The sequence below is a fragment of the Diadema antillarum genome, unplaced genomic scaffold (assembly GCF_040938485.1).
Source record: "Diadema antillarum isolate AM-2024a unplaced genomic scaffold, OU_Dant_1.0 seq00001941_RagTag, whole genome shotgun sequence".
Lineage (NCBI taxonomy): Eukaryota > Metazoa > Echinodermata > Echinoidea > Diadematoida > Diadematidae > Diadema > Diadema antillarum.
This window is the reverse complement of record NW_027272601.1, coordinates 62,760-76,097: the sequence shown is the minus strand read 5'-3', so window position 1 is coordinate 76,097 and position 13,338 is coordinate 62,760. Positions and strand designations below refer to the sequence as shown.

The window sequence follows — 13,338 nt, the reverse complement described above, 5'->3', positions numbered from 1 at the left end:
GAGGACAGTGCAAAACAGATACTGTAAATGTATTCATAATCAAGAAAAAAGATGACTTCCTAGCAAATAACCCACAGGCAGCAACGTTAGATGCGAAACTGAAATCACCACATGCATGAAAAAGCTTTTATTTAATTTGCATAATGTCGCCTTTCTCATCACTAATCAGCTGCATTAAAACCAGGGGCGGATCCAGGAATTCTGAAAAGAAGGGGCGCTTTTACAAAATTAATGGGGGGGGGGGGGGGGGTGCACATGACCCCCATTTCTAAAAATATTTCTTTTGTTTTAACAAAAAATAAAGGAGGGCGCACGCCCGGTGTGCCCCCACCTTGATCCGCCACTGAAAATGACCACTTTCACTCCAAACAAGTTTTCGTATGGGAAAGAATTTCCTTGACTAGCACACAGAGCACCCATCGCCTACTATAACACATCTAGAGCTACGATGTACATGCATATGAATGTATATATGTGTACTTCCCTATTAGCAGCAACGTCAAGGTGACATACAGAATGCAGAGATGTGTCTTGCACATACGTACTGGTATGTTGCTGCACAACACACACAGAAGAGATGGAACATTTTCAGACTGATGAATGAGTATGTTCTGACACTGATGTCTCCCTCTTCACACAGCTTGGGATAGTGTATCAAGAAGGATGATTTACTGCTCATCTAATATAGCCCATGTTTAATAGTAAACTCACATGCAGAGCATCATATACAGTAAATCAATTTTTACACAGTATTGTTTTTAGTATGTTTCTTGACAGCTACAGTGTATGTTCATATACACTTTATAGGCTTTGGAGATACTGTATTTTTTTTTTTAAAGACTGAGAAAGCTCCTCATTCATTTAACTCTACAAAAAATGAAAAGATATACATATGTATTCAATTTTTGTGCTACTGCAGGTTTGATCATAATATCTATTTTAGGCAAATTGTTTTACTACATAGCATTCTCTGACACAATAGTTTTTAAACCAACTTCACCCCTTATTAATACAAACAAGCAAAATATATAAAATGCTCTATCATATGATCCATACTCATATATGTTGAAGTTTTTGTAGCTCACGTGGATTGTAGCTACTGTGGGTGACGATAATGATGACGCGCAGAAATGTGAATGCCACAAAGAACACAGCGATTTATTATTTTTTTCTACTTACGTGTATCGTGACCGTAATAGGTACAGACATGACAAGGCCTTTAACACCATTCTTTAATTTGATGCATGCGTACAAATATTTATACACAGAGCTCACCGACATCTGGCAAGCTTTGAGATTTGTGTAGGCGCGGGACTCACCATTGTAATGGCAATCAACGCTGGCGTGACAAGATAAACGGCGGGGAGCTCTCCCTTCGTCCGCACCATGTCTGCGATCCCCACGCACACATCCAGTAATGGCAAGAGAATCAGGAGGCTGGCTAGAAACTGTTGAGAAGAGATGGAAGAGTATTCGGATCAATTGCACTTCCCTGATGCTTTATAAACACACTTCTGATATAATACTGTAAAACACGATATATTCGCGGTTGAACATTTTTGCGAATTGGAGCTGATGGCCTTTTTCGGGGCTTGAAATTTTCGCGAATTGCCACAGGCATTCAATGCATTGTAGTGTAGAACTTTTGCGTGCATTTTAATTTTGTGAATCTTGGCTCTCGCGAAATTCACGAAATGAAAATGCACGTGAACATTCCTCATTTTACAGCATACTGCCCTGTGGTACACTCAGTGTGATGTATGCCTTTTTCACAAGCATTAGGTGATCTGCACTACTTTAATACAAAATTCTTTTTCCTTCAGAATAAAAGGAACAACTTGCCTTTGAAGTGTTCTTCACTACTACGCCATTCATACACAATTTTGTTCTTTAATGAAGGGTATAATTTGCGATACTGGAGACTTATGATGTATGAATCACAAATAAGACTAAGAGAGATTGACAGAGAAGTGAGGCATTGGGTATTTGTTCTAACATCATCTTGTCATTGTATGAATTGGCTTCAGTTCAGTGGTACTGGCCCTGCCAGGTAGGCAGTATTAAAGTGATGCAGGTTCAAATCCCAAGACTAGTTCCTTCTTTTTCACTTGTCTTCATGATACTAAAAATGGAATAATAATTTGTAATAACCAACAAACAAATAGCTGTGATTTTTACCTTGTTACTATAATGGCCTGATGGTTTGGAAAAACTGAATACTATATCCTCTGTAAACCCTGGCTGTGATGCATTTTCTTTCAGAAACATTCCAAGCCGAAGTGTTCCACTACAAGTACTTTTCTTGCAATAATTTTCCTAGTAGTAGAAATTCACACACCTGAAGTTTGTATAGTTCAAACACAAATAATAAATACATACAGCTTGGGATGAGTTGGTACATGTACATTACGTACCCTGGCCTTTCAAAATGACAGTAATTATCTTGTAATATGAAGAGGCTATTGCCATTCAGGGCCAGTGGTCCTCCCAGAGCATGCATTATGTCACAGAATGGTTTAACCTATAAAAACAACTAATTGCATCTACACAAGAAGGCATAAGAAGTATTAAAGAGAAAATCAACCCAAATAAATGCATGTATGAGCAATATTACAAATGTAGTGAAAAAATGAGTAAATTTCAAGAAAATCAGACAATCCCCTAAAAAGGAAAAAAAAAAATGGAGCTGTGGTATCACATTGCTATAATACATGCCATAAGAAGACTGCTGCAATTTGTGATGTCACTGGTTTACTGCCATAAAAAAATGTGAAAAACAAAATGACCTTTAACATACTAGGGTATTCAAACACGTGTATGCCCAAGGTCAGTTCTGTAGTGTAGTAGCAAGATGAAATATGCTCATCTTGCTGTTATGTAATTAACCAGTTTTCTCCCAGATTTTGCAATCTTCTACGTGGTTAATACAAGTAAATATGATGTAGGACAACCAGCCCCAGTGGGTTTAAGCATGACTGATCCGTTTGTCTGAGACATAATCCCCCAACCAGCCATAGAGAGTGTGACCAATAGAAGCTACAGGCATGTAGCGAGGAGCAAGCTTTTATGCACGGAATGAACCTACAATGTATCTCGCTATCAAGTTACGAGCAGTAAGAAGGCCAACATACAGTATACACCCATTGTGCCTCTGTGCACACCCTGGCGATCAAAATACTGTATTTATTGAGACTTATCTTGTCTGGTGGTGCACAGGAAAAAAAAAAAAAAAAAAAGAAAGGAAAAAAAAAAAACCCTGGGCAATTTTTTCTACTGTCGATTTGTACTATCAATGTAGTGTGGAAGTCTGTCATGCAGGTTTTATCATACCCCCCCCCCCCCCAGGAAAAACAAAACAAAAACACCCACAACAGACACATCTAGCAGTTAGGAATTTGCACAATGATATATATAGTTTTGTAATAGTATTTGTATAAAGGAGTGAACAGGCAAGAAAATGAGACAGACTGCTCAGCACTGTAATGCATCCCAGGTAATTCTATTATGTGGACAGTGAATTCATGAGAACTCAAAATGCCTCCCACATGGGAAGGGTATTGATGGACATTTCAAAAGGCAATAATCTTGGGCTAAGTCTGAAAAGGCTGATGGGTCAAATTTTAGCACTGGCCTGTGCATCTACAGTAATAATGCAGGTACTACATACGATATATTACATTCACATGTGGTCATCTAAAGTCCTTCCACTTCTTGACTTTAAACATTGAATGAAGAACAAAAGGACTGTGTATTCAATATCAAACATATATCATAAATATGATCGTAAAAAGAGTAATTTTGACACTTACACTTTGACATCAAAGGGTGGCTACACTTGAAGGAAAATAATTCCAAAGAAGGTACAGTGTACATGTACCTTAAAATGCATTTTAAGAAGCTATGAAGAATTGAATAACACTTTCTCACTGTAAAAGTCAGATACCCTGTTAACACACTTCTCTGTCTGCAAATGCCACATCCACATGGATTTCAGTGCACATTGGAAGGGCCTTCAAAAAGGGATACTGTAAAAGTGGATATTTTCAGGCGAGTAATTTTTTGCGCTTGGCCGGGTAAGATGACTTTTTCGTGTTTTCATACAAAGATGACACGATGGCACGCCAAAGAACATACCTGCTTGATGCGATGCAGCCTGGACAGGCGTATGAAGCCCCTGTCGTGGTGAGACAGGTAGAAGAGATAGAAGGGCGCCACCAGACCGAGGAAGGCCAGCGGTATCCATGACAACACTGTCTCCTGGAAGCATGGTGTGATGTCAGGCACGGAGGAGTTCAGCAGGGTGGGATCCTATAGACAATAAACATTTCATAGACACACTATTATGACATCACAAGTCAAACACTGTCAAGCAAATTAGCAAATTCTCAGGGAGCATATAATGGGAAGTTCATTGTAAAAAGGTAACAGCACTTTTGCATGTGATGTACACTCAGCAAACAGATTCTGAGGGCAACCGACTATTGTCACTCTTTACTTCATATCATAAGGCAATATCATCAATCCTGGTTTAATGATTACTTGAGTATCTTGACCTATGACCATGGCATTCTCCATTATCACTAGCGTTGAGTCAGTATCACAAAGGCAAACATTCTACCTATCTATCAATGGTTCCTCACACAGGATCAACATGACCTGAAAAAAAAAGAAAAAAAAAAAGGAGAAACAAATCTTGTGTGCAATGAAAACAACATGTAAAACTTCAATCACTACTTTTTACATTACAGTGATCCAACTGCTGGGCACAGTCGACTGGAATGCTTATTATTTTCACTTAATCTCTTTAAGTGTCGTAAATACATGGCATGTCACTCTGAAAAAAAGAAAGGCAGCAATTTTAACTAGAGTTCAGCGAACTTTGACCTTTGATTGTGAGGGATATTAGCCATGAGCTAATTAGTGAATCTTTACCAATATTTAGCTTACCTGGCCATTAACCAAAAACTATGTATATAGAAAGTGTGATAACAAGATGTGGGAGGGACAGTGACAGCCCAAAAACATTTAAAGGTCCAGTTTACCTTTAGGGAGCAGTTATTTTAAAAGCATTCAAGATATCACATTTGATGCATATAAGTAGGTCTGTTGTACCACAAAACATCCTATATAAAATTTTCTCAATAAAGCCTAAAATATAAAGAGATAAGAGTGTGTTTCTTAATAAACCGTAGCTGTAGACGGTTTAATCGGGACACATTTCTATTATAACTATTGTTCACATTTTGTATATTTAACAATACTTAAAATCGATTTTACTGATTCAAATTTTTACAGTGGTTATTTTCATCCCTAACTCACATTATACAACTATTTTAAAGCACTAATGCTAGGTTTTTGTTTCATCTACAAATGGTAAATCATGCCTTTAATGCCTCTGGCACCATTTAGAGCAAAAATCAGATTGTCTGATTTCATTCTCTATAACTCTTCATTTGTTTGTTTGTTTGTTTTTAAGTTTGTCCTGTCAATCACAAAGTCCAACTGCAATGCAGTGTCAGTCCCCCCCCCCCCCCCATTTTCTTTTTGAGGTGGAGGGGGGGGGGGGGGGGAGCAGTGCAGAGGTATATAGGTGTAAATAGACATTCTCTGAGCAAACCAAGGAGAATTTTGATAATGGACATTTATTTTTTTTTTTAACTTTCTTGAAACACCTAGCAGATAAAGACAAAATTAAACCTCTTAATTACTTTGCTAGTTTTTTCTAACATATCTTTAATTAATGGATCATTGCATAAAAGCAAACAAAGAAACAAACAAACTGTAACTTTTATTTCCCAACAAGGGTTTGTCTACAGTGCCTCTCATACTGACAGTTTTATACAATTTGAATTTTCAAACTCCAAACAATTTTGCTGAGAATATTTCTTGATTAAAATGTCGACACAACATCATAAAACTCCAAAATGGTCTCATAATTTTGCAAAATCCCGAAAGTTGTTCAAGATGTGACTCCAGAGTTTTGTCCCTGTATAAATGCTTCACTCAAGATAGCAGACAGGTTAAAAACAGGCACAGTAAGCCTGGGATCAACACAACGGGTCACTTCAGCAAGTACACTGTATGATACGTGCATGATATGCCTGGAGATTTTGAGGCATCATGGTATTTTGATTATCATCAAAGAGTGTGGACACTGCTTTAAAAAAAAAAAAAGTTTCATCAAAATCAGGCATAGTATGAGAAAATTATTGAATAATTTCCCCTTTTCAATGTTTTCCACAGTATTCTTTTCTTTAGCTGAAAATCCTACATGATATTGTTTATGTCCTCAGGGCTTTTCCAAGCTGTATCCACTGCTCCAATGCATTCACCATGTGATTGTGTACAGTGGATCCAGCATGTTTTGCATACATCGTATTCTTTTATATCTAGACAAAGTACAGGTTAAATCATCTATTCAACAAAAGCTCAGACAGAATGAAAGGAAGATGAGCTTCATTAAACTCTGTTACAAAATTAAGGATTACAAAACTTGACAATGGAGCGCCGCTCCGGTGACCTTCTGCAGTACTCACAGTCAACTCTCCACGCTCCCCTTGTACTCAACTCTACTTCAGGACAGGAAATTATTGGGAAACAATTGGTCGGAGTCGAACTCATCCCGACAATCGATAGGCACAGGAAACAACATGAACCGAACCTCCCATGCCGCATTGAAAACAAAGACTATCAGAAAGGTTATACGTTCATAAGTCTCTTTGAGGTGAACAATTCATCTGATCAAGCAGTGCAAAAAAAAGCAATTTAAGATATGACGACAACAGTTAATTGCATCCTCATGCACGCTGAATGAACTATTAAACAGAACAACAAGAACAAGCTGATGTAATGATCATTTTCAATGAAGGCTGCCATTTTTATATCATTATTTTTTCTTTATCCAATGGCTGTACACGGCATATACAGTAAAGACAAAATTATCTTAATTACTTTAATGTTTAATTTGACCCCCACAAACACACACACACACACACATACACACACACAAATGAAATTGTCTGCAATCTCAATCACCATTTGAAGCTCTTTTCTTCATTGCATTACTGTAGGAATTTTATATATTGTATCAATCTACACTAGATGCAAAATCACTCTTTTCATTGGATAAGCTCAGTTTCCCCAAAACAACCACTCTTCTTTTGGCTTGGATAAGTATCAAGTTTCTTTGTAATTGAAATACACTCTGTCTGCTGAATGTGTGCAAGTGGTCATACTTAAAGCACATACCTGCATGTTAATCAAACATAACCACATAATTGTTTGCTTTGTCAAACAAGCCAGAGTCAGGTGGCATAAATGTCAGGGAATAAAAATCCAAGGCCATAAAATGAACCATTAAAATGAAGTTATTGCTTTTGCTCAAACAAACACAAACTCCCATCTTTACCCTGATATTACAATCATTAAAACTGCAATAGTACCCACGATGCCACAACAACAATTGTGACTTTTTGGTCAAAATCTTCACATTTACATTTCTTGACAGCCTTTGCATCCCCCCCCCCCCAAAAAAAAAAAAAAAAAAAAAAAAATCAACAATAAAGCAAACCCAAACAATTGGCATGGTCAAAAGCATGTCACCCAGAAATACATAGATTATTTTAATCATTATTGAGTCTTAATTATTACTATTATTTTTTTTTTTTACAGCACTAGTTTGCTTTTCTACATTCAAAGGAAGGATACAATGCCATATCTGGTTTAAGATGCACTGATTTGAGTTGGGATTAAAATTTTGAAAAGTGACTTGCTTCATTAACCTCTTATTTGGTAACTTCTTGTAATACTGAATTACAAAGTTAATTCTACGGCTGTTGGCAATTGTCTAGTTTCTTCGGGGGGAAGGGTGTATTTGCTTGATTTCTTGACTTCAGTGCAAATACGTACATTCAATTATTTGCATATTTCTCACTCACCTCACGGAATAGCAATTCAATTTGCTTTTAGAAAATAGGAATGTTACATTGTACATATCATGAACACACCTTCTTTAGGATATCATATAAAGTAGGCAAAGAAAAAACAAGAAGACTCCTACTTCGAGAACTTCGAGAATCTAGGCCTAGTTTGTATTTCCTCCTTCTCTATCTTTTCTTGGTTTTTTTATCGAATGATAAACTTGATCATCAAAAGCGGGTACACTAGACAGCAGGACTGTTTGAAGTTGTTGATAGTTTCAGCTTGGCAATTACAAAGTCATTGGTAAAAACAATTCTGGAAATCAAAATCTGTACCCTTTAAAGGGGATGGCTAATAACTGATCAGTGGGTATCAGTGGGAATGCTGGGGGATGATTGTTCCAATCCTTGTGGGATTCATTTAAGAGTACATTATATATCTATTGTTGTTTGAAAATTATTTGCTTCAGAATGGTCTCATATTCAAGTTATGTGCAGGTTAATGCCCCGTCACTGACCAGGCACGCTAACCTGGAAACATTAAACTGCACATTACTTGAATATGAGACCATTCTGAAGCAAATAAGTTTCAAACAACAACAGATACATAATGTACTCTTAAATGAATCCCACAAGGATTGGAACAATCATCCCCCAACATTCCCACTGATTCCCACTGATCACTTACTAGCCATCCCCTTTAATACAGCCTTCAATGCAAGAACTCCCCCCACTGGATGCTTCTATACATGCTGTAACTATCTTATATAACACAGTTGCACAATGTTGCACCACATTTGGCAATCACATGCTGTACAAGTGGTGTCTTGTGTAAAGAGTACCATCTATCTTTTTTTTTTTTTTTTTGGGGGGGGGGGGAGAGGTGGTCAACATGTGATAATTGCAGTTATGTCAATAGCATGATCTTTCCCTCGCACTCTTTTTAAGGTTAGCTACTGCTCACTGACCCCTTCATCCATAAAATCTGGACTCCCTCTCTCTCTTTTCCTTTCTCTATCGCACACATGCACACAACAACAAAAGCTTGACCTAGTGGCTGCATAATCCACCACTAAACACACTAAGCCCTTAGGTAAGCTGTATGAAAGAATGTCTGAGAACACATGTAACCCAGAGTGTAAAGAGTATACTGAGAGATATCTGCTTACCAAACTAAGGAGTCGTGAGTAGCACTCGAGTGCTACTACTAGTATTTACATAGCGCTTCTGTCACTGTTTTTTTGAACATACAGTTGTACATATAAACATACTGCAGTGATTCAAATCATGGACCTAGCATATGACTTAGGTCCATGTTAAAATAAACCTAATAAAAAATCAACAAACTTTCAAAAACATACTGTCTTTGGCGACACTTTGTGGCAGAGGCATAAAAGATACATTAACATAGCATGCACATGTACACTCGTTACACTCAGACAGATTTAAAAACAAGAGACGAGGGGGGGGGGGGGGGGTCTCGCGATCCGAGTATTGCAAGTTCACCTTCTACTGTACCTACTTGTAGTTCTATGCTTTCTTGCAGACTCTTACCTGAGAACATTGGAAACTTGAAACAGGGGAAGCTTGACATTTTGAGAGCTGGGGGCATGGTATTCCATCACACTGGTAAAAATACCGGCCAAGTACATGGTACTTTAATCTTTATAGAAGGTTGGACTATGCAGTTTGAAAAAAAAAAAAAAAAAAGAGACTTAGTTAAAGCTCCATCACTTCTCACTTTCCATTCTCGAGAAGAATTATTGTTGAATATTCCTTAATTTTGGAGGCTTGGGCCTCTTGGGGGATGGGGCCCCCAAGGAAAAGCATGGTGCCCATTCAAACACTGAGATCCTATTCCTATCCCCCTCCCTAGAAATTTGCCATGTTTGGGGAAAGTCCATTATGTTGTTTTCAGCAAGAAGATGAAAATGTACAATTTAGGTCTGCATTTGGATCCCTCCCCCTCACCCGACTCCTTCCCCATGGGATTCTTATCTGACGTTGGGACATCCTATGGTCATCACTGGTCAGCCCTTCGTCTAAATGAAGGGCTGACCACACATGTCCCAACGTCAGATAAGAAGCCCACCATGATTGTGAAGAGACAGATACTATCGGAATCGGTCTATTCCAACAGGAACTCCTTTCAATGATTGGGTGAAAAGTCCTTTCCTACCCATAATTCTGAGCCACAGAATTTCTGCCATGATGTGTCTCCTGATCCTGTGTCTTCCATCTCAACAAGTTCCACTGACACTGTCTCTTCCTCCAGGTCCAAGATCTGCTCTCGCTTTCTTTATTTTAACAGCTCAAAGCAGACGATGCAATCTGAGCCAAGATGACAATCAGCGCCAGTTACAAGGTTGAGCTGATTAACGCAGCAAGTTGTGGCACAATTTTACTTCTTACACCTCATCTGCGGGACTACATTAGTAGATCTAAATTTTATCACTATCATGGTTGACATGGAGCACTATCGTGACTATGCAGTACATGTACCACTATCTCAACTCTGTGGCACGGCATCTGTACCATCCCTGGATGGGATAGTTCCAAGCCCAAGGAGCTGCTCGAAGGGATTAATACTTCAAAGGTTCAAGGTCAAGGTTCTTCAAGGCACCCTAGCTACTACTTGCAGACGACGCACTCTAACTTTGTTAGATCTACTGTAATATATATACCTTACGTGCAGCAAAGGGTTCTACAACAATCGAAATCCACACTAACTGTTACAGTTGCATCATTCTTATTAGCCCTCGACAAGTGATGGACTGATGACAGCGACGTGATAAATCGTTTACAGATTTGCTCAAGCGTCCGTTCCAGAAATTAGACATAGGGTCTACACCACAATATTCCGTCGTTCAATAGTAAAACAGAACCACTGTCGATGTATAACCGTGTTCTAAATTTCTAGTGTGGGTGGGAGAAGCGCGAACGACGTTGACCCGAACTGGAGTCGAAATCGAGGATCGGGAACGGACAGCCTACGACTACCATACCAACGAGAGACCTCGGCTACGGCTCGCCCGAGCGAGCGGCTAGCGGTGGGATGTCCCAGTTCCCAGAGAATGGCCATGAGGAGAAACGTACATGCAGCTGCTGGTTGGCCGCCGAATCATCCGAGTTGCTGTTGTAGAGAGACTGACTAGCAGCATAGGAATAAGTAGCCGTAAACTTGAAGGTCACATCAAGAGCTGTAAAGGCCTTCTGCATTTGTCTGCCGCCTGAACGATAGATAGTTGCGTCGAAAGACGCTAATTAGCTCTAACAAAACTGCAACTGCGGCTCTCCCTCCTGCAAAACCAAAGGATGTTCACAAAACGTTTGTACACGTACAGTAGCTAGTACGTAAGTAACGGCAGAGAGTTGTACACACAAAATATTAGCGCCTGGAAGTTTTCGTAATGCAAACGAACAACGGCATGCAATGAATGGCGAGCGTCAGTTACGTGAGCCCAAGAGGCGGCGCCCTTGAATCTTGCCCAGCTGCAGTGATAGTCCAGTGGTCAGTGCCCCATCCAGGGTCCGAAATAAGCAAAAACAAGGTGAATAATGTCTGTGCTGTGTCTGACGAGTTATCTTTGTGATTAAAAAAAAGAGAAAAGAAAGAAAATAAATCTTTGTTATAAATGTCGCTTTTTTTCTGTTTTCATCCAAATGTGATATATCTCGTTTCTAACATCAAAAGTTTAACGAAATTTCGTATGGATATCATGATATTAGTTATAATAAAATTGCAAATCATAGGCCTACGTTTCATAGTACACTGTACTTTTAGTTCACGTACGGTATGAGATAGTGAAAGGAAAATAAGAGGGTTCATTATATACAGTGTACTACCTAGAACACTCGTATCTACATCCATTGTTACAAGCGCGAGAGTGAATCATGATTTTATGCAGTTAGAGACAACTGATAATTTCAGGTCATTGGTGTTGACATTTTGTTCATCCCCGTCATTTCAAAGCGTCACCTCCGTTAGTCTTTTTAGAATGCTGTGTGACAGCAAAAAAGGTAATCCCAAAGAATGAAAGAAATGCTATTTTGCAGGGATTTATAGAAAAGGAAGTCTTCCCTTAGTGTGTACATACACTTTTACAACCCATACCCGCGCCAATCAAACGCCTTTATTTATGTATCATCTATTTACACTTTTTTCACATTCATGCATTATTTACAATGATAATACAATTAATTATTTATGTCTGTGGACAGATTCAGATTTGTTATGATTTCAGTTATTTTACACAGCCGCCATCAAGGCCAAGAAAGCTGAAAGCTTGGCAAAATAATAAGTGCGGGAAAGCCATGTGCTGGATCAAACTATATAGAGTGTGAAAGGTGTGTTTTCAATTGTGAAACCCTAGGCCGTCGAATCTTAGTAGTGTGTAGGTGAGAGAAAGGATGAGACGATAGACGTAGCTTGAATCCTCACAGTTTGGTTTTTATTCTCAAGCTTTCGGGCCCTGCCGTTTATCAAGAGATGTGATGTACAATTCACATTTGGGCTGGTTGCAAGCCGGCAATCAGTTGGCAACCGGTTGCGGGAAACATTTAGTAATGATGGGTGGAGGTTTAGGCGTGCTGAAGTTAGGTGTGTTGTATGTAGACATACACACCTACGCTTATACCTCATCATGCCTCATGGGCGTCACCAGGGGGGGGGGGGGGGGGTGCGTTGGGTGCGAACGCACCCCCCTTCAGATCCTTAAAAAAAAAAAAAAACAACAACAACAACAACAACAACAACAACAACAACCTTCAGTCAGTGAGCGACCTCAACGCCGGACGCTAAATAATTATTCTTTTCTGTCTTTTTTTATTTTGCACCTGGGACACCCCCCCCCCCAAAAAAAAAATAAAAAAAAATAAAAAAAATCGTGGGCTAAAACACTTCGCACCCCTGGTTCTGGCAGCACTGATTTTATACATATCTACTATAGTATTCAATACAGTGTTTACTATTCATCGACAGTACTGTACATCCGTACGATACGGAGCACGTACACGTTTGCATGCAGGTACGTGTGCTACTTACAAGTATGTAGGGTCTATATGTACGTTACTTCTGACCAATCCATATTGCCAGCCCAAGAGCGAGCCTTAGCCTCATTAAAAAAAAAAAGCATATCATTTTGCCCACCCCCCCTATGATTCCAGAGACGAGAAGATTTACTTACCCTTTTTTTTTGACAGAAAAACAAAAAGTTTCCACCATAAAAATATTGGAGGGGCAAGCATATTTTTATTTTGCCCCTCCCCTTAAATGATAATTCCCGAAATGAGAAGATTTTCTTGCTTTTGAAAGAAAACAAAAATGTTGCCCCCATAAAAGTATTGGAAAGCAAGCTCACCATTTGCCTCACCCCACATAATCATAATTCCCGCGATGAAAAGATTTTCTTGCATTTTT

At 38.9% G+C, this 13,338-nt stretch overlaps 1 protein-coding gene across 1 annotated transcript in view; it reads right to left on the bottom strand.

The window, feature by feature from the left end:
* LOC139713276 (multidrug resistance-associated protein 1-like) overlaps positions 1-10,183 on the bottom strand; it is a 58,481-nt gene extending 48,298 nt beyond the window's left edge. The window contains exons 1-3 of the mRNA XM_071625020.1: positions 10,099-10,183; positions 4,135-4,308; positions 1,320-1,448 (exon numbers count right to left, since the gene is read on the bottom strand). Coding sequence (XP_071481121.1) covers positions 1,320-1,448; positions 4,135-4,308; positions 10,099-10,158 — 363 coding nt within the window. The 5' untranslated portion in view covers positions 10,159-10,183. The remainder of the gene's footprint in view (positions 1-1,319; positions 1,449-4,134; positions 4,309-10,098) is intronic.
* Between the last annotated feature and the right edge of the window lie 3,155 nt (positions 10,184-13,338).